The sequence below is a fragment of the Heptranchias perlo genome, chromosome 34 (genome assembly GCF_035084215.1).
Source record: "Heptranchias perlo isolate sHepPer1 chromosome 34, sHepPer1.hap1, whole genome shotgun sequence".
Lineage (NCBI taxonomy): Eukaryota > Metazoa > Chordata > Chondrichthyes > Hexanchiformes > Hexanchidae > Heptranchias > Heptranchias perlo.
This window is the reverse complement of record NC_090358.1, coordinates 2,762,409-2,784,554: the sequence shown is the minus strand read 5'-3', so window position 1 is coordinate 2,784,554 and position 22,146 is coordinate 2,762,409. Positions and strand designations below refer to the sequence as shown.

General features: G+C 42.3%; 2 protein-coding genes across 6 annotated transcripts in view; one reads left to right on the top strand and one right to left on the bottom strand.

The window, feature by feature from the left end:
* Positions 1 to 1,458, top strand: part of LOC137301706 (novel FERM domain containing protein) — a 187,086-nt gene extending 185,628 nt beyond the window's left edge. For 4 of the 5 annotated variants that reach the window (XM_067971284.1, XM_067971286.1, XM_067971288.1 and 1 more), the window contains one exon: positions 124 to 1,458. In XM_067971284.1, coding sequence (XP_067827385.1) covers positions 124 to 701 — 578 coding nt within the window. In that variant the 3' untranslated portion in view covers positions 702 to 1,458. The remainder of the gene's footprint in view (positions 1 to 123) is intronic. The other variant, XM_067971285.1, reaches the window with a different exon arrangement.
* A 5,007-nt stretch (positions 1,459 to 6,465) lies between these two features.
* Positions 6,466 to 22,000, bottom strand: LOC137301705 (WD repeat-containing protein 76-like). The gene is made up of 14 exons (XM_067971283.1): positions 21,933 to 22,000; positions 20,768 to 21,163; positions 18,711 to 18,809; positions 17,760 to 17,824; positions 16,864 to 16,999; positions 15,824 to 15,913; positions 15,444 to 15,487; positions 15,186 to 15,339; positions 14,088 to 14,243; positions 12,994 to 13,112; positions 11,266 to 11,364; positions 10,357 to 10,509; positions 9,461 to 9,514; positions 6,466 to 8,354 (listed from the first exon to the last, which is right to left on the bottom strand). The coding sequence occupies exons 2-14, from the start codon at positions 21,155 to 21,157 to the stop codon at positions 8,090 to 8,092; spliced, it is 1,824 nt and encodes a 607-aa protein (XP_067827384.1). The 5' UTR covers positions 21,158 to 21,163; positions 21,933 to 22,000; the 3' UTR covers positions 6,466 to 8,089.
* Positions 22,001 to 22,146: the final 146 nt, after the last annotated feature.

Genomic DNA, 22,146 nt, shown 5'->3' with positions numbered 1-22,146 from the left:
GAAACAGATTCCAGTTTACGGCCCGTGTCACCGAATGTTCCTCAGATCTTCCCGTGGCCGAGACGAATCTCTTATCGCTGACAGTTTCTTTCCTACAGCTCAGTCGCCAATTCTCTCTTCCAGGCTTGGAGTCGCTCCGAGACAGCGCCCACTCCACCCCGGTGCGATCCACCTCACACACCGATGCCTTCGGTACCCGCGCGGGCAAGACTTTCGCCGCCGAGGGCAGCGAATGCACGTCAGTGATTGCAGACGAGCTCTACAGCCCGGCCGACAGCGTCCTGCCCACCCCAGTGTCCGACCCCGGTTTGGAATCAATCGTCCCCCGGCAAATCAGTGGCAACACCAGCGCCTGTGGCAGCGAGGAGAAGGATTCAGACATCGCTGCCCCCACAGTAGCCGAGGAGCCAGGCAGAGGGGCGAGTGCCTTACGTGAAGGTGTTAGTGACAGGGCCGAGAGGGAACAGGTGAATGCATTTCTTTTAAGTGTGGTCCGCTTGCTGCTTGTGACAGTTGGGCTCCTCTTTGCCTTGCTCCTCCTCCTGATTGCTCTTACAGAGTCAGATATTGACGTTGCTTTTTTACGTGATATACGACAGACCCCTGAGTTTGAACAGTTCCATTATGAATACTTTTGTCCCCTCAGGCGATGGTTTGCCTGCAAGGTACGGTACCTGCTAAGCCTGCTCATTGACACCTGACATCTCTCAACCTGAGCTAGCAGCCCAGGAGCATTGAGAAGACAACATGGCACCAACTATCCAGCAGTCTGGACGCCCCCCGCCCCCCTTCTTCCCTTCCCTGCCCCCCTCCCCTGTGGCACCATCAGGCATGTAAATCTGTCTTTATTGGATGAATTCAACTACTGGGAGACTTTGAATCATGAAGATTTCAAGAAGGAATTTTAAACAAAGGGGAAATCCTCCCTTTCCTTCCTCTTTCCCCCTCCGCCCATGACAAATATGAAACTCTTCAGACTGTTGTGCTATATAAAGTCTGTTAGAATAAGTGATTAATTATTAGTAGCCCCCAGGAACTGAGTAACAAAGTGTGGAGTTTTGTTATTGTGATGTTAAAGAGGTGTTCTGTCTCCAGACATTATTAAAAGTGCAGACTATCCCGTGACATTAATATAGTAACAGCCATGAGCCTCTATGTTTAAATATATCGAGTATCCTGGTCATAGTGACAAGAGAGTTTCCCTCAGACTTTCAGTGTTTGTTAATCATTTCCTTGTAATATTTTAACAATGAGAAAAAAGTTATTTTGTTTATTGAATGCTGTACAGCTTCGTGGGACATCCCATAAACCCGGGATGGATTCCCTACTGGAAGGTTTTTCCACAGACCAGAGCAATATATATGCAAAAAAAAGAGGTTGAAAATGGAAGAATTGTTTAAGCACAGAAGACTGTTCAAGCAATTTTTAAGATTGAAATAAAGAGAATGCAGGGAGCAATGGCGAGTGATTTTATTGTGTACATACTCATCAAGATGTTAGTTAGAGGATACTTTTTTGCCACAGTGGAAGCAGCAATCCAGTAACACACAGACATCACAAGGGCCTTGGATTGATTAAGTGCGAGGACTCAGCGATTCCCAGACCTGTGTGGGGGCTTCATTCACACAGCAACGTTGGGGACCTCCTCCCCCCCCACCATCAGCAAACCATCTTTCTCAGGAGAGTCTCTCCTCGTTCCATCGCTCACACTCTCTCTCCATTAAAAGGACGACCAACGCTGGCAAAAATTACAAGTATGAACGGCGCCATTATTTAAAGGCCTAAAAAGATTAAGTGTCGATTAAAAGGCGACATGGCCTCATGTCGACACACACTCATGGAAGTACCGCACTTGTGACAGGTGAGGAGGGGCCTGTGGGCATCCAGTCTGCTTTTGTTTCCCACACTCTGTACAGAACGTTCATGGGCCGACCACGCACCATAGCTTTGGGAGCTGCTGTCATCTTTTATTATTTTTAAATATTTTTTCTAACCACGAAGTAGCAATGAAAACATTTGTGTGAAAGGGAAACCAGTAGTTTTCTTGGTTCTAAACTTGCCCCTTTTCAGCCCCGAGTCCAGACTGCTGGGTCAAGTGTCTCCCCTCTCGGTGAAGTGAGCGTACTGTCATATTGTACACAAATCCACAACCCCTCACAATTCAGCATACGTTCGCTACTCTCATTCAGGCACCATTCTCTCATTCAGATTTACAAGGACGATACCAGAATTGAGAGGGTATAACAATCAAGACCGAACAGACTGGAGCTCTTTTCTCTAGAAACGAGAAGGCTGAGGAGTGATCTGATCGAGGTCTTTAAAATTATGAAGGGGTTCAATAGGGTAGACGTAGAGAAGATGTTTCCATTTTTGAGGGAGACCAAAACTAGGGGCCATAAGCACGAGGGAGAAAGGAATAGGGTTCGATGAAGTGGGGTGGGAGGCGGCTCATGTGGAATAGACTAGTTGGGCCGAATGGCCTGTTTCTGTGCTGTAGGTTCTATGTAATTCTGTGCGCTGTCAGGAACGGTTCCTCTGAATGGCTGGTAGCAAGACACAGTACCGGGCCACAGAGGGCGATCTTTGCTTCTTATGTGCAGAACAAAGCCTGTGAGTGTTCATTACCGGCACAGAGTGTAAAAATATTCATTTTCTTGCACTTTCATCTTTGCAGAGAATAAAATACTCATTCAAAAAAGTAAATGTATGAAAAGTAAATATATGAAACTTAATCTGATGAAGTGTTTGCACTTGCTGATTTAATTAGAAGTGCAGCCCTCTCCCCGTGTCTTAAAGGTATTTATATATTAAAAGTCTTGCTTGTAGAGCATGCTTCCTGCTCATAAACTTTACTCCCTGGTGTCATGATTTTTGGATACACTCCTGTCAACATTTCCCATTGAAGAGATGAGCTGGGTTAATTGTAGAGTTGCCAACCCTCCAGGATTGTCCTGGAGTCTCCAGGAATTGAAAATTAATCTCCTGGACACTGCCGTGAGCAAAAGCCCAGGAGAAAATTCACAGGGGCATTAAACAAAATTGTGGGGTTTGTTTCATTTTCTTTGACCACATTTTCTTTTATTAGTTATAAAAATATTGGAGATGAGGAAAAAAAGGCAGTTTTACTAAATCAAGATTAACCCAATTGGCCCACGAAGAGCCCTTTCCAATTGGCTGTGGGAAGGCAGTGCGCCTGGAGGATGGACCAATGGTGGGAGTGTGGGGGCGGGGCAGTTCAAGGCAGGTGGTCATGTGATGAAATCTCCAGGAATACGTCCAACCAGAGTTGGCAACCCCTAATCACCCCTCAGAACGTAGGGGCAAGTTCCGTGCAGCGAGTTTCTGCAGTCTCTCTCCCACCTCCGTTATGTATAAAAACTTTCTATTCATCCGCTAACCATGGCTAACACTATGGGCAATTAACTGGCATTCAATTTGATTTGGAAAAGACCAAAGAAAATCTGGGAAATGGGAATATTTCTTACATCGGAGGTGAATTGTTTTAAAAGAAAATCTGTTCCCCAAAGTACAGACTGTGTTGGGAAGTTTCCACAGGCTGCTGCTCACCCTCCAATAGCTCAAAAAACTGGCTGTTATTCATGGTATCGACAGTCGCAGGGTGCATCGTATCTTTAACTTAGGCACGCTGAGGCCAGTTGTACTCTCCGACGACTTCTACAGCTGAAATCTGCACTGACTGGGGATGGAACCTGCTCCCTTCTGTACGGTTCAGTTACTCACTGAATAAACCCGACCGACAGGGGAGAGACGAGTTTTTAAAATCAGGACAACGAAGTGGGGAATCAAGATGGTATCTTCAAAATGACAATTGGCAAGTATCAATCTGGCAAAAGGAAATTATTTGTTCCACTGTCACTGTTCGGGTTGCATATTATAGTTAAGCTTACGATGCTTTAAAGTACTCCTTTAGGGGAAGAGGTATAAAGTGGAATCACCAGGGCAACATTTCCATCCTCTGAGCCTTTGAGATGGGCTGTTTACAGTCCACTGTCTTCATTTGCAATGCTACACCAGTCCTGCATTCGACATCTGCCACTAACAGCCTGCAGCAGTTCTAACAAAACATGGCTCAGCAACAGAGTAAGTGGATCGGAATCTTTTTTAATATAATTTCAGATTACATGTGATTTTAACAAACGGTTTTCATAGAATCATACAGGAGGCCACTTGGCCTTTGAAAGAGCGATCCAATTAGTCCCATTCCCCTGCTCTTTACCCATTGCCCTGCAAATTGTTCCCCTTTTGTGGATGCTGTGTGTCTCTCAGTGCATGGAAAACCATAGATAACGCCCCACTTATCAGTACAGCAGCTCCTGATGAAGCAGGACAAGATATTGTTCTCTTGAAGCAAGCCTCACCTTATGTAGTCTTTTCCAACTGACCTGATATTTTATTTTCCAACTGAACTTACAAAGTACATTTCCTTTCATACTTACAGGTGTAAACTACACTGGGATGTGGGGCAAATGACAGAGGCCCATCTACACTATGCAAGTGTAATATAATTTAAATAGTCAAACCCATCACAATTATGAACAGATTCATTATTTCAAGGGCATGAGGATACAATGGGTCAGCACAATGTTCTTTGACTTCTGGTATCTAGGTTCAAATTGAACCCAGGCTGATTTTCTTGATCTGCATGTAATACAGTAAGTTAAGAGGCACAGTAAGTTGTGTTACAGACACAGACAGACTAAGTGAGTGGGCAAAACTATAGCAGATGGAGCTCAAAGTGGGAAAGTGTGAGGTCATTACTTTGGATCAGAGAAAGACGATCAGAATATTTTCTTAATGGAGAGACTAGGAGCTGAGGAGAAGCAAAGAGATTTGGGTGTCCAGGTACAGAAATCACGAAAAGTTTGTGCACAGGTACAAAAAGTAATCAAAAAGGTAAATGGAATGTGGACCTTTATCTCAAGGGAATTGGAATTCAAAAGTGAGTCTGTTATGCTTCAGTTGTACGGAGCCTTGGTCAGACCCCATCTGGAGTACTGTGCTCAGTTCTGGACACCGTACCTCAAGAAAGATATATTGGCCTTTAAGGGGGTACAGCATAGATTCACCAGAACGCTACCAGGGCTAAAGGGTTAAATTACAAGGACAGGTTGCAAAAACTTGGCTTGTATTCCCTTGAGTTTGGAAGGTTGAGGGTGATCCAATTGAGGTATTTAAAATGATTAAGGGATTCGATAGGGTAGATACAGAGAAACGGTTTCCTCTGGTGAGTGAATCCAGAACAGGACATCATCTTAAAATTAGAGCTAGGCAATTTCAGAGTGAAATCAGGAAGCTCTTTTTCACACAAAGGATAGTGGAAATCTGGAACTCATTCCCACAAAAGGCTGTGGGTGCTGGGGGATCAACTTAAATTTTCAAGACTAAGAGCGATAGATTTTTCTTAGATAAGGGTTTCAAAGGAGATGGAGCAAGGGTGAGTAAATGGAGTTGAGGTTCAGAGCAGCCATGATCTGATTGAATGGCAAAACAGGCTGGAGAGGCTGAATGGCCGCCTCCTGCTCCTATGTTTCCAATAATCCATTATGTCTCTGGTAAGGATCTAAAGCTGATGAATGTAAAGGGTGGCCTTTCAAAGCAAAAGGAGTATCCCATGAACCTGCTCTCCTTGATTTAAGCAGAAATGAAAATATCTGCCCCCTACAAGACTGGCACGGTCCCAAGAATGGACATAGCAGAACTGGCACTCTGGCATACAGAGCATAAATATATATATTTATTAAAAAAAACAAATTTGAAATGGCTACAGATGGAGGTGATTTGTACACAGGTGGTGACATCAAATGGTGAGGTCACATCAAAAACATTAATAAGGAAGTGTTCCAAAGCACTGCAAGTTTTTGTGTGTAAAAAGTCCCAGGAAAATAGTTAATGATACAACCATTTTAAACAATATTTTGTATTTACATTTAATAAAAATCAACTATTGCAGGTAAAAGTACCTGCACAACAGGAATGATTGTCACGTGACTTTCTGATACTCATTGTGGGAAGACAGGTTACTCATATTGTTTTACCTTTTTTTTGGTTCATTCTCAGGATGTGGGCATCACTGGCATTAATTGCCTATCGCCTAGTTGTCCTGGGGGGTTTGCTAGGCCCCTTCAGAGAGCAGCCAAGAGTCAATCACATTGGGTGTGGGCCAGACCGGGTAAGGACGGCAGGCTTCCTTCCCTAAAGGACATTAGTGAACCAGTTGGTTTTTTTTACGACAATCTGACAGTTTCATGGTCACTTTTACTGATACCAACTTTTTATTTCCAGATTTTTAAAAGACTGAATTCAAATTCTCAAACTGTCGCGGTGGGATTTGAATTCACGTTCTCTGGACTATTAGTCCAGTAACATAATCACTACACTACTGTACCTTACTATGCAGGTTACCGTGCAAAACAGTCATTCAGAAAGGCGCACAAACTACAGGACTTTAGAAAAGGAAAGTTTATTTGAATCATATTATTAACATTCTTTAAAATATATTCCTGCTACACTTCTGTTAACAAAATATGGCACAGCTCACTCATTTGTGCACTAAGAATGCTTGAAGCCTTTGCCCCCAAAATATAGAATATTGCTTCTAAGTTCTAGAGCAGCTTTAGAGTTTGCACAATTTCCACAGGACAAACAAAAATAATTTTTAACCCTCTGTAGAAATAAATTAAGCATAGCATTCTGTTCAGTGGGATCTGCAGTGAGAATATCTGTACATGCTCCACAATCTGCTTGTACCCAACTGCCAGACCCCTAGTAACCAGACGCTCATCACTTACATTTTATGTGCACGTGCAGATTTAGTCCCACAAATCTCTGGGTAACCTATTGTGAGAGGTTCCCAGGGTCTGGTGAATGCAGTAAAGTGATCAGCATAGTTAGAGGAGGAGGAGAACCACATCAATGGGAGAGAAAGGGGAAAAATCCAAACTTAATGGACAAGATTAAAAGTAATTAATTACAGAATCTTTATTGAAAATACAGCAGGAAAAAAAAACAGAAGTTCCCATGATTTTTAAATGGAACTGTATTCGACCCTGCGACTGAGATACAATGGAAAATATCAGCATACTGGGGTGAAAGATAAAATTGCCCCATGTTTTTCAGGAGTTCTTTTATCTGAAGCGGTGGGAGGGAAATAAATGTTTCCCTCAAACACTTACCACCCCACCCCACCCAAAAATAAAATAAAGTTTATAATTTTCATAATTCCAACTTTCACAGCAAGAAAACACTCCACCCTCTTTTATGGGACTCCTGACCAGACAAAACCTACTTGAGTAGTGGATCAGCCTAGAATGGTTTTCAGTGTGTGGAGTGAGCATTGTGTCCTTGCTGTCCCACACACCAATGCTGACATTTCAATGCAATTAAAAATTCAATGGGACTCAGGTGCTACCCTGATTGGTGTAGGATCACTGAATGCAATGGCAGTCAAACATACCGAACCATCCAAGCAGGTCTGTTCAAGTCTGGGTTGCTGACAGGGTCGGTCTCCAGCAGGCTACGTAACACCAGGATCAATGGGAACTGCAGTCTGGTCTATCTGACCCATATTTCCAATCCAATGTCCTATAATTGCTGGCAATAACATTCTATTGTGGCCTAATATTTTGTTTTCAAACCGATTATAGCCTCTGCCCTCTCACTATGAAAAGTTCAAATTTCTCCTCTCAGGTAGGAGTGAACGAGGTAAATCCTGCCCAGTCAATCCTTATTTTACAGAGGGGGCAGTACTACATACTGAAAGTACTTCCTTACTCCATCTGACGATTCCTATTCTCCCAGACTCAAAAGCATACAGTCACTGATTTGCTGTGATTTCTAGTTTGGATTTTTGTTCTGTTCTTCCCATTTTGTATATGTAATTTGATCATCTCTATGTTTTTGTATCGGTTATAATTTATAAATTAACAGGGCAGACAAAATACCCAACTCTCAAAGGTTTGCTCTCTGTTACAACCTATGGTGCGTAATGTGGCAAGACTCCTATTCTACCTTTACAATGATGGTGAGAGTTTGACCTCAAACCACGTGGGCAATTTCACTAACTACCCACCTAACGTGAGTAATCCATGAAGACATGAAGGCGCCCACTCGAGTTTCCACCAACTAAGACATTCCTCGTTGGATGTATCACATTAATGGAGCACACAGACCCCAACCACTCTGCGTCCCTGAATTCATGCACTTTGGACCCCGCACCGTGGAACACTTCAATCTGTCTCGGCCTGGCCATACTGCCAACTACGAAGCAATCTTCCTGTTTAGGGTCCCACACGGCTCGAAATTTAGTCAGCCAGCGCCCGGTGTAATTGTTATGGCTGTTCGAAACGAAAATAAAAGAATAGGTTAACAATCCAGTCACTAGCAGATACAATCAAAATACAATGACATTGAGTGGGATCAAGAAGGGCAGAGAGAAGGAACGAGGCAAAGTATAGAGTCAGAACATGATCCTTTCACCTGTGGAAACTGGGTACCATATTCTGTTTTCCACAGATGGGAGTCTGTGGTCAAACCCTTGTGTCACTATTTTGGAAGTTGAGCATATGGCCTGCAGCTACCTGTTCCCAGCCACCACCCACCCACCTTTCAAATCTACATAACTGCCCCTAGAAGGAGCCAGCACTTGTGCCAGTGGTACAGTATGGGGGAGGGGGGTGCGGAGGTTGACACGTGGAAGATGCTGATTATAAAAGTGAGAGATCGGCTGAGTCAGAGGGCACAGGGGTAACTATGGCAACACAAAGGGGACATGGTGGTGATAGCCTGATGTGGTGAGGACATACGGTCACAGTTAGATGAACGCTTGAAGGACAAGGCAACAGCAGCAAATATTCCCAACCACTGTGAACAGAACCACTGGAGAGTGAGTGTACGAGCAGGCACTGCCATTCCAGCACAGTGACAAGTATTCTCTGGACCGTCACAAATAAAATGCTTATGGTTGTTAGTGGTTCAGAGCAGACAGCAACACAGAACGGAAGGGCTCTGCTTTGATCTCCAATATGTGCTGAGCTATCTGATCTCAGCCTGGATGGCAGTAGGAGCACAACAATTATCAGCATCCCCAGGCAAGGAGTGAAAATTCAATTAGAAATCCCACTCGAGTCCTAGCCTATGACGCCTATTGGATTATGCAGGTGAATGGATGCTGAACAAGGACAGAATTGGCTGCAAGATTTCCCAAGATCAAACAGTTTGCCAGTACTCACGGTCTAGACTTATGCTTAAAAATGCAGTCATTTTAGCACAGTAACAGAGGGTTGTTGCACCCCAGTATTAGTCGGGGGGAGACTAAAGTAAACCACAGTACACCAAAATACAAGAAAGTTGCAGGAACTTGAGTGGATTCCAAAAGGACCTCATTTCAACTTCATCACCTTTGATAGCAAAACATCACAAGTCAATCTGTTATTTCACTTACGTTATTGAAGACACAATAGGAATCTTGGGAATTATGGCACTTGTGTCAAATACTCTGCAACAAATTATTTAAAAAGTTAAAAAGATGTGACCTAGTATGAACACTGCTGCTTTACATATCAGAACGAATAAAACCAAAGGCATTTTTCATAGAAATCATTCGACTTTCTTATTTTAAACAGATCAATGCATTCCCTTAGAATGTCAGGCTCCAGGTAAATTCACATAGAGTGAGATGAAGTGGGGTGGGAGCAGGCTCGTGTGGAGCATTAACACCGGCATAGACCAGTCAGGCCGAATGGCCTGTTTCTGTACCATAAATACTATGTAATCCTATCCTCATCACTCTTACTGTAAAGAATCACAACAAACAAAACCTTTTCCCAGTCAGCCAGTCACTCCCGTTTCACAAAATTCAGAAAACATTGTTCTAAGTAGAAAACGGTTCTCCAGTTATTCATGTTTCAATGTTCTAGCACACGGAATATTGCCTACTATCAAACAAGGTGTGACCAGAGAATCTCAACTACGCAACCTCCAGCCCCCGGTCTGTGGTCCGGTCCCATCAAAATCTAAAAATGGCAATTCCATGAGTTTGTGGCACAGTCCCGGAGACAGCCCAGGAGGATGGCCGGTAATGGAAATGTCACACTGGATGTATTGGGGATGGGGGGGGGGTCTCTTAAGGCAGACTGGAGTGACAGAATGTAGAACACTTTACCACTGCATCTGAACATTGCTAGAATTGATCTAGAAGGGCTTGATTATAACAGAAATCACAAACTCAAAAATCCAAAACTTTAGAGTAGCATTTTAAAAAGTCGGTTTTCTTAATTGTACAATTTATCTTATGCACAACTACTCAGATCTGCTCACACTGAAGCCTGTTGGTATTACCTGATCCTATCATCGCTGCAGGTGGTCACCACTCTATTACCAGTAACTGGTGAAAAATACGCTGCGCTTACATTCTTTGTGTGTTCACCCATGTGAGCTACAGCCTTTTTGGACGATGCTTTTAGATTTCTCACATCATAAATAGTTACACACCTGGCAAGAAAAAAAGGTCAGGTTCTTCCTTTCAACCAATAACACATTTATTTAAAGCACTGGGGTAGAAATTTCAAATGAGTGATGTTAGGAACGCCATTCAGCCCCTTGAGCCTGTTCTGCCATTAAATTAGATCATGGCTGATCTATATCTTAACTTGGTTCCATAACCCTTAATACACTTGGCTAACAAAAATCTATCGATCTCAGTTTTCAAATTTTCCATTGACCCCCAGAGCTCAACAGCTTTTTGGGGGAAGAGAGTTCCAGGTTTCCACTCCCCTTTGTGTGAAGAAGTGCTTCCTGACATCACCCCTGAACGGCCGTCTCTAAGGTTCATTTACAAACACCAAGTACACTCATACAACATTCCTTGATGTGCTATTTTCACACCAGTGCACACCCATTTAAAATAAACTGCTTAACCGTGCACAGGAATGTAGTACGACTATTAATGGCCAGGTGAACTTTGATCAGAATTTCTACCCCGTTATCACCTTCAGTGTAAACCCCACTTTGCAGGCCAGTAGTAAAGATATATAATACTTTTGCACAAATGAGATAAGCACGTTTGAAATTAGATTCCCGCTATATAAAGTGTTTTAAACTAAATGCCATATTACAGAAAGAACATTTTATACAGTTCCTCTATTAATGAGGGGGCCAAACAGCATATGCTATATAGCGGAGGTTGTGGTTCAGTGGTGTGCAGAGCAAACAGTAAAGCCAGTAATATTTTCTGTAAAGTGAGCTTACCGTGCTCCAGCAGTTACAAAATATTGTCGATGCACTGGATGAACACTGACTGTCCGTAAATAGTTTATGCCCAGATACGCAGCCAGTTCTCCTGAAGTGCTGTAGAAAGTTGCACAAGAAAATAGAAACTACTTTCAATTCAGTAATGTGTAGAATTTTATCTTCAACAGCAACAAGAATTAACAGCACCTACACTAATCCAGATTGTTCATCTGGAGTTAACTATGATCTAGCAACTCCTTGGATTAATGACAAAACATCTGCCATTAGGGAAGGGGGTGCAAACGCTACTTGTGACGGGCTAAGGATCTGCTAGTTTTACAATTACAACCAGCACCAAATATTCAGGAAGAGAAAAGGAGAAAGAAAAATTCCTCCCAGGAAAATAGAACACTTGCAATCACCATCAGGGCCACTTTACATCATCAACAATCTATACATTAAAAATCTTACATATGACTCACATTTCAACATTGAAAATCCCTCTGTGAACATTTAGAATGGGAAAACACTATCTAAACAGTTAAGCATTTTGCCGATATGGTTTGTTGATGAATTGAATCACTCAAAATATCTTTCGGAAACAATTGTCTGTTTTTTCTCAGTTAACTGAAATTTCATATGCCCACAATAAGATTTTAAACAAAATGAAAATAATTAAAAATTACATATTTCACAATAACATGATTACCCACTGATTTTTTTTTTGTATCTTTATCTTCATTCAAGTTTTTTTACTATAAGATTTTAGCCTCGCCCAAAAGTCTGGGCTTGGACCTGACAGCTTGCACAGTAGTGATGGTGCTAGCTGGAGACCCATCCTGCGATCTGAGCATGTGCAGTGCACACTATATATTTGGTAGCTGCCCCATGCAGTGATACCAACCCGCAAGATCCCCCTATGCTGCAATATATAGAAAAAAGGACACTCATTAAAGGTTTCCACAGCATTGCAAAAAAGAACTTGCATCAATTTAGCATCTTTCGCATCCTCACATCCAATTGACTTTAAAGTGCAGTCAATTTTCACACAGCAAGGTCCCCGAGCAGAAATGAGATAAATGACCAGTTAATTTGTCTCGGTAGTTGGTTGAGGGAATAACGTTGTCCAGGACACTGGGACCACCTCCGCTACTCTTCTTCCAACAGTGCCATGGAATCTTTCACATCCACCTGAACCACCAGTCAGGGTCTCGGTTTAATGTTTCATCCAAAAAGATGGTACCTCCAACAATACAGCACTCCCTCAGTACTGCACTGAGTGTACTGTCGTGGAATTCAACTCCCAGAGCACAACCAAAATCCCAGAATACCATTTAATACAAGTGTGATCTGATTTATTCAATTTATCCAATGTTGTCCCCCAAGTGGCATAAACATAACATTTACCATCTAGGTTAACACAAAGAATGGACACCGAGTTAGCCGGTATTCATGTGTCAACCTAAAGTGTGAATAACTGTGCTCACCCTGCTGCTGCAGCCTATCCAACACCACTTTGGGAGCAGATGAAGGAGAATGCAAACCAACATCAGCTCAGGGCAACTAGGGATGGGAAATAAAAGCAGCTTTGCCAGCATTGCCCACATCTCAAATAGCGAGAAAGTTAAAAATGATTAACAAAGAGTAATGAACAGTTAGAGTGACTAAAAGCACAAATTGAGCTCATATTGTTTAGTGACAGGTTTATAAAGAGCGAGACACAGCTTTATTAACAGATGTGCTCACCTTGGGGTCCGCCTGTCCACTACTGACACGTCTCCATCCCAGTGACTGACCATCAATGTGGAGCCATCCTCGGCCAAGAAGTCAAAAGAAGAGGTATTCCCAGAGTTGGACGTGTACACCTAGGAACAGGATAAGGCACAAGGAAGTTGGTTGCATGTAAATTGATACTAGGAAATACAGAGCACCAAAATGAGACAGTAAAGATGCACCAATCTCCTCAGATGCAATTTTAAGTTGAGAAGTTTCTTTAACATGGTGGGTGGTAAAGAATGTCAAAACGTCTTTCAGCAATGAGGGAAAAGCAACTCAGAATTCGCTGGTTAGAAGTGAATGAACAATTCCAAAGGAAAGACAGCTCCAGTCCTTTCCTTATGGAGATAGCACTGGAAGGACACCATTGCTTACGACAGGAGAAGGGGCTGGTGTGTAGCGATGGCTCGTATGCAGTGCTCTAGTGATTAGTCTGCTATTAATTCAAAATCGCTACATTTGAATTTGAAATTCAAATTTTTAGCCCAAAAAATAACTTTGAATTAACAGAAGTAATCCGTATTCTGAAAGTACAGTGATTTAAACTCCTATGGGACATTTTCCTTGCATTTCTCCCCCTCCATCCCCACTGAACTATTTGCCTCTTCTAAAATATATAAAAGATGCCAGTGAATGAACGAGGAAGAAGCACTACTGCATGTGAGCATCCCCCGTGACTCCACTTTTTCCAGACTCTTTCACATTTCCTCCTTGAAAATCATGCTTCTGATCAACTTTATAGTTCAGAGACTAACAGTCACACACAGCAAAATATTCCATTTCACTGGAAGCAACACTCCAGCAAAAGGGGTATTTGGGTTCCCAGTGTGACTGCAACTGGAGAATTTCCTACTTCCCTGTGTCGTCTTTTCTCCTCTGGGCTGAAGGTGGCCAGAACAGCGGGGGCTCAAACCAACTTCATATGAGAAATGTGCTGTGCTGCTTCTCTATATCAAAACGTCACACCAACACATCCCAACCTTTCTGTTTATGTAAAGCCAAAAAAAAGCCCACAGCTCGTCAATAAGCAGTGAGAGAGTTCAAAGATCTTTAGTGGATCTTACCTCGTCAAAGACAGCGGTAGCTACGTTCCCACAGCGAATACTTCCATCGTTGCTTATTGACAGTAGCTCAGCAGAGTTAGAAGGGGAAAAGTACAAACAATTGACAGTGCCACAGTGAGGCTTGAACTGATGGACAGCAAGTTCAGTCTTGGAACTCTGCAAAAAAATAAAACACACAAGAGTTCAATCAAAACTGGATCATTCTACTGAAAAACTCAAACATTCCCTTTTTGTTGAGTAAACCTGGATTATGAATCAACACCATTTGCTGCTCCTGCACGAGGAACTGCCTATCCTACATTTAAAGCATCCCAGGAAACCATCTCGTAGGTCACAGACACAAATCCAGCTCAATCATTCCATGGCACAGGTTGGTTGTAATAATAAGGGCTATTTCTTTACAACAATTATTCATTAGTAGAGGCGGGTACAATTTTGTCTTTTAAAAAGCATTTGGACAGTTACATGGGTAAGATGGGTATAGAGGGATATGGGCCAAGTGCAGGAAATTGGGACTAGCTTAGTGGTATAAACTGGGCGACATGGACATGTTGGGCCGAAGGGCCTGTTTCCATGTTGTAACTTCTATGATTCTATGATTTATACAGTAGCAACCAGATGTGGATTAGAAACATCTCTCCTGATGGATTTAATAACAATGGAAAGGTAAACTTGCTCTCAACAGGCAATGTACTTGTAACTCACAACAGTCCCTAAATTTCAAAACCAGCTAGTATATTTCTTAGCCACAAAATGACCAGGAAATTCTGGAGAGAAAAAAAAGCATCTCTTAGGTAGACGTCATCGATGCCGTGACTTTATTCAAAGAAGAGCAGGGTAGTTCTCCCAGTGTCCGGGCCAACTTCCATCCCCCAACCAACACTAACAGAATATTGAGTCATTTATTTCATTGCCACTTGTGGGACCTTGCTGAGCACAAATTGGCTGCTGCGGTTCCCTTCTTTACAACAGTTATTTCAAAAGTACTTCAGTGGCTGTAAAGCACTTTGGGGCATCCTGAAGTTGTGAAAGGCGCTATATAAATGCAAGTTCTTTCTTTCATTTATCCCGAAAAATAAAAACCAAGTGCTCACTGACCAGATCCCAAAGTCCAACGTATCCAAAAGCGCTCCCTGCAGCAACCAGGAATCTGTCCTGAGATGGATGTAACGCTAGCGAGCAGATCCGGTTTGACGTTACTTTTGCAACAAAGCCTCCTTGGATGGTCATCCTATTCAAACTGGACTTGTACCTAGTCAGAGGAAAAATGGTGACGGTAATGGTTTGTAGAAAATAAACATAAAAATTGGAAATAGCTTTCATTTAAAATCAATCTTATACTTAAAAGAAACTTACTTTTTCAGTTCTACTGGTTGCCTTTTCTCAATGTGCATCTCCCCCTGTAACGTGTGAGCACGTATTAAGCGCCAATTTACACACCAGATTTTACACAACTTTAGAACACAATATAAACTAGGTTTTTCTTAAAAGAATAAGCATCACGATCTTTTATAATATTATATAAAGACTACTGGCAAAGTTTTTAATTCATGCTCAAGGATCAGTGTGTCCAAACACTGAGCCTTAATCTATTTAAACGTTTGGGTAATATTGACCGGCTAAGTTAAAATAAGACTTAAAAACTGGATAGAGTTAACCAAACCAGGACATCAGGTCAGCTCACTGCATCCCAATTTAGTTAAATCAATGTCCCAGTTCAGCTCTAAATAGAATACCTGGCTAATCTCCAGCCACGTTTTCATCAGATTCTCAGTAACTCTGCTGTCCTCCTCTTCATTTGTAATCATTTTCAGAGGTCCAAAAATCTGTCAAAAAGAGCAAGAGAATAATATAATTTATCCAACAATAGTATGCCATTTTCCTTCCTTTGTCAATATGAACCAGTTTTAGACAGTTGGATTTGCAATAAATAACCATCTTTCTCCAGCGTTACTACTTCTTTGAAATTCAGTAAGCATACATTGGACAGTCAAATAATGCTATTCTATAAATCACAACTGCCACAATGAAAACGGGCAATTTATAAACCTGCACCTAAGTAGTGGAGGTACTAACTGACTTTTTGCATTTAAAAAAAATATTCTAAACTACCATTACTCTCAGAGAACAGAAAATGTTGGAAATGCATAGCAGGTTCTCCAGTATTTGTAAAGAAAGAGATTAACATCCTGTGTGGAGACCTTATTGATTCTGATGAGTCTCTGCCTGAAATATTAACCTAGATTTTCTCTTTACAGATGCTGATGGACTTAGTGCTGCTTTCCATCATTTGCAGGTTTTTAAACTATTTTTCATCTTTGTTTTGAAGGATTCTAGGTAAAACTACCTGATAAAAACGCAAGATGGGGATTGACACTGGCTGTTCATCGTTCAGGCTTGGCTTCTAAACCAGCTAAGAGAAAATTCCCTTTCCCAGTAAAACTAAGGGTCCCACCTGAAATCAGATTAATTCAGTTCCTAATGGACTTGGGTTGCCAGCACAAGAATGTTCACACACGCAAAGTGCAGATGGTGTCGGAAATGGAAACATCACACTGTAGGGTATTCTATCAAGCTTCTGGTTAAAGTACACTGTTGGGACAGGGCAGAGGGATCTTTACCTGCATCTACCTCGAGTGTTTGTTGCTTGTATGAAGAGTAAAGTATCTCAGCACTAACCCCACCCCTTCCAAAACTTGCTGAGCGCAAAAAAAAGTTGAAACGGCCAACTTGCTACAAATCCTGAATTTAGATAAACAAGAAAAGTGATGCCCACCCGCTCTTCTATCTGTTCTGGTTTCACTTGTGCTTCTATCGGTACTTCTGAGATCGGAGTGCCTGTAGGGTCCAACCTCAGCAGGCGCATTGAACGCCGAGCCACAACGTTCTCTCCAGGGGTTTTAAGTCTCTCTCTAAAAGACAAAAAAAGTATCAAACTTGTAATTCAGCTGTATAATGGTATAATAACAAAAATAAAATAACAGTTAAAAACTGGTAAAACAATTAGTTTCTTATTAAATTTCACCTGCCACAGTTAGCTCACTTACACATCTGTCCAATTCATTTTACATTTTCTAAACCGCCTCCAAGGAATCAATTGTCCCTCCTAGCTCGGTATCATCTGCAATTTTACCAATTTGCATGGAGTTTCTGAATCATCCAAGTCATGAATTTAAATTAGAGACAGTACTGGCCCTAATACTGGTTACTGGGGCACCTCCTAACCACACCTCCACCCACCCCCCAAATAACTCCTTTAACAAACACCTTTTTGCTACCATGCTGCCTATTTTAATTCATTCCCAAGATTCTCCATGAATCCCTACAGCTGTGAACCTTTTATTTCCCTTATGCCTGTCAGAAACTCCTTAGCATGTTTTTCCACATTAAAGCCACTATATAAATGCAGGTTGATGTGGTCGGTCACGCTGAACTTTGTCATTGCTGTTTGGAAGTCCAGATACACCACGTCATTGGTCTTTCCAGTCCACTTGGGATGTCATGTCTTCCAAAGACTCAAGGAAAATCAGTCAGTTAGGATCTTCCCCTTCTGAACTGATGCTGGCTGCCTTTTTCTAGGGATTACTGTACAAATAATGAAGCGTTGCACAATTCAAAAATACTTGATACTAAATTTACACATCCTCGGCAATTCCAGCATATTCAACATACCTTTTGGGTCTATTCTGTCCCTTTTCAGGCCCCTTTTTACCGATTTGTCGGAGCATTTTAGCAGTCTGTAAAGTAAGAACAGCAAGTTCTTTTGTGGATCAGTTGAGTGCATTTTGACTTAAAATCCGATATGCTTAAAACGGTTCAATTTTTGTCAAAGACAGGCCACGTGAGAGGAACATCTGCAGCGAGGATGGCTAAACAGCCCCAGTCATATCTCTTAATGGAGCAGTATGGATATTTTGAAGTAAGGATAACAACTCCTGTTTTAGCAAAGCGCATCCCTAACACATCCTGTCCTAGCTCAGGTAAGCTGGAGTGACAGATTTAGCAGTGTCATCACGTCCTCTCCTTTTATCTTGTGATGCCTGTGGAATAATCAGGCTATCTACTGGCCTAATGCACAACTCTGCAACCAAATACATTGGTGAAGTGAAGCATGCCATTGCTGAGTTGCTATGCTTTACCATCACTGCAAATTTCCACACTTCACATCCCAGAAAGCCTATGGTCACTTAAACATGGCATTGATCATTCAGGGGCAAATTTCAAATGCCTGCAATGCCGAGTGACCTGTCTCTCAGGAAATAACAATGCTGAGTTCAACTCACTTAAATCACAACCAGAAATAATTCAGCTCCCCCAGCTATGTAATAGACAACAATATTATGAGATTGCTTGAAATTATCATTGAACAACCTTATGGTCTAACCCCAAGTTATAGATTCAGAATATTAAAATCTGGCAGTTTACTGTTGAAATTTGATCAAAACTGAGAATATTGAATTTTATATACAGTACAGAGAATACCTCAATGAGTGTTACAGTTGGAAGTCTAACCTAGAGACTCAATGATAAATGATTACATAGATGTTAAGCAGTTTGGCTATATACAAGAAAAGTCAATTGCGATTTGATCTGCAGATTGAAAACAATCCTGATCATTTTTACCTCCAACATGTTTAAAGATGCAAAAAACTGGGCATTTTCCTGAATGTTTTTGAGTCGTTTCTGCTCGTACACCGACAGCTCCTCGGATTCTCGGTGAAACTAAAAAATTTAAAATTAAAATTGAAGGTTGTGAGATAGTCCAGTGAATAGATTCCCATTTCGTTTACTATCTATACCCACTCTGTCCATTCCTGCTCACTAAATAAAATTGAGCTGCGTCCTCTCATACCAACTCTCCAGGTCCTTCTCCTCATCGTCTCCACTTAGAAAAATCTTCTAGCCCCTCCCATGGACTAGGCATAAACTCCCCACCACCTCCACTCACTCACTCACCAGACCACCCTCTCCCAGAGCAAGCTAAAAATCACACATTACTAGTGGATCTCCTGTAAAAATGCTGATGGTGCATCGGGTATGTGATTAGAAACATTATGAACAGGAAGTTTAAGTGATGCTCTGTGCTCACCTCCTGACAGAATTAGCTCATCTACTAGTGGGGGAAGCTTGGTGTGTAGTAAACAGGTGACTGGTTGATGGTTGTCTGACTCTGGATCTCGAGCGGTCAGGCAGGGGGGGATCCACAATACTACATCACACAGGTGCAAGATGTTTCAATGAATCTTTTATATAGTAGTCGAATTCCTACGGCATTGCACATAACCAAGACCAAATAAAGTCTTCAGGTGAAACAGGATTACAAGTGAGGAATAAATTCAGCCCCCATTTTAAAGTCTTACATTCTGTCCTTATTTTTATATTTGCATTACAGATTCCTAGGTCCACATTTATAATGGAGACCGCCTTTATAAATTTGTTAAGCTGTAATTACACCCTCCTGCTGATGGTGGCACTGCAGCACCTCCACTGGCAGCAGGGTGTAATTACAGCATGAAAAGTTTACATAGACAGATCCCATTATAAATGTGGACATAGGAATTTATAATGTAAAAAGTTGACAGGAATCACATGCACATGCAAGGTTTTTAAATACACATATAATATATATATAAAAAACTTAACACAGTCCTCAGCCACTAAGGTTTAAGGAAGCTCAGTTTTTGCCTCTGTCCAAACTAATCAAACTTAACCGGCTCCAATCCATTCCTTTCTACTCATAACTCGAAGACAGTGAGTTGTCCATTCACATCACTGGAAGAGGGATGAGCAGGAAGGAGAGCCCTTACTGTGCCTCTCAAAGCACTTCATGTACAACAAATCACTGAAGGAAACAGTGACTGTTATGTAGTAATTTACTGCAAAGCAAAATCCCATAAACAGCAACAAACTGAAAATTCAGTTAATCTGTTTCGTCAGTGCTGTTCGAGGGACAAGATTCTGGGAAAACTCATTGCTCTTCTTCAAACAGTCCCTGGGATTTTTAATGTCCATCAGTGAGGAGAACATCAGGGCACGGGCGACACAAAGCGAGAAGTTCGAGTCTACATGTAATTAGCAGTTTTGAATCATAACAATTAATACGGGATGTCTGAGAAACACAAAGAATTTCAAATTTACTGTTCAACACTCCATTAGAAGAGCAGAGCTAGATCATGGCTCAAGAATGAGTGGACATTGATTTGTGCCTGAAGCTCTTTATAAAATGCACAGATCACTGCTCTAATGGCATTAAGTGTTTTACAATAACTCAGTAGAGCGCTTTCATTAAATTTCTCATCCTTGTTTTCAAATCCCATTATGGCCCTCGCCCGCTCCCTATTTCTGTAACCTCCTCCAGCCCTACAACCCTCCAAGATCTCTGAGCTCCTCCAACTCTGGCCTCTTGCGCATCCCCGATTTTCATCGCTCCACCATTGGCGGCCGTGCCTTCAGCTGCCTCGGCCCTAAGCTCTGGAATTCCCTCCCTAAACCTCTCCGCCTCTCCTCCTTTAAGAAGCTCCTTAACCAAGCTTTTGGTCACCAGTCCTAATATCGCCCCACGTGACTTGGTGTCAAATTTTGTGATAACGCTCTTGTGGGACCTTTTACTACATTAAAGGTGCTATATAAATGCAAGCTGTTTTTGTTGTTAACATTTAAAGGATTAACAGATTTCTTACCACCAAAGGAAACTCATCTTCACTGCTGTAACTATCATAATCACTTTCTCTTGAAGAGCCACCATTCGCTAGGATTGGAACATTTTGCTTCTTAGATGAAGCCAGTCTGGGGACAGATGATGTGTGCAGTGATCCAGGAGAACCACCTGTGGGACTGGATCCCAGCTCTGGTGATCTGACTTGCGAATGCCCACTCGTGGCCCCTTTCATTCTCAGCTTCAGTTTTTTTGACAGTGACTCTGTGCCCACTGCAGGTTTGGAAAAGGAATCTCCAGGCAAGCACTTTCGAGGCATCTTTCTGACGGCAGTGGCCATTCCTCCCTTTAGGCTTCCTGTAGGAGCAGAGAGTCGCAGCGACCTCCTGTTCCCATTCTCCACACCAGCTGACATGATCGCCTAGGAGTAATAAATGGGCAAATCTGAGTGCCAATTTTAATCAATCCGATAGCTAACGTGAGAACATATAGCACCCAACTCTAAACAAACATCAGCACCCAGATCTCTCACACACACATTCACTTTCTCTCAGACACACACTCACACTCTCTCTCTCACACTCACACTCTCTGACTCTCACACTCTGAGACTCACACTCTGAGACTCACACTCTGAGACTCACACTCTGAGACTCACACTCTGAGACTCACACTCTGAGACTCACACTCTGAGACTCACACTCTCTGACTCACTCACACTCTCAGACTCACTCACACTCTCAGACTCACTCACACTCTCAGACTCACTCACACTCTCAGACTCACTCACACTCTCAGACTCACTCACACTCTCAGACTCACTCACACTCTCAGACTCACACTCTCAGACTCACTCACTCTCAGACTCACTCACTCTCAGACTCACTCACTCTCAGACTCACTCACTCTCAGACTCACACTCTCTGACTCACTCACACTCTCACTCTCAGACTCACTCACACTCTCAGACTCACTCACACTCTCAGACTCACTCTCTCAGACTCACACTCTCTCTCTCACACTTACTTACTTACTTTCTCTCTCTCTCACACTCTCTGAGACTCTCACACTTTCTCTCTCACTCATTCTCTCTCTCTGTCTGAGTCTCTCACACTTACTCTCAGACACACACTGAGACACTCTCACACACTTACTATCTCTCTCTCTCACACACTTTCTTTCTTTCTCACACTCGCTGTCCGGTGGATTTCTGACGGTTTGGATTTGATTCTCTCGGTTCTCCCGCTCGCGCGCCAACCGTTTCCCGCCAGCTCCGCGCGTCACTTCCGCCGCACCCACTCAATAGGGCCTATTCACAGCCGCCATGTTGGAACTCGCAGAGCACTGTGGGATATCTGGAGACATACTTTTCTGGAACAACCGCCTTCTTCATGAAAAAGTTTC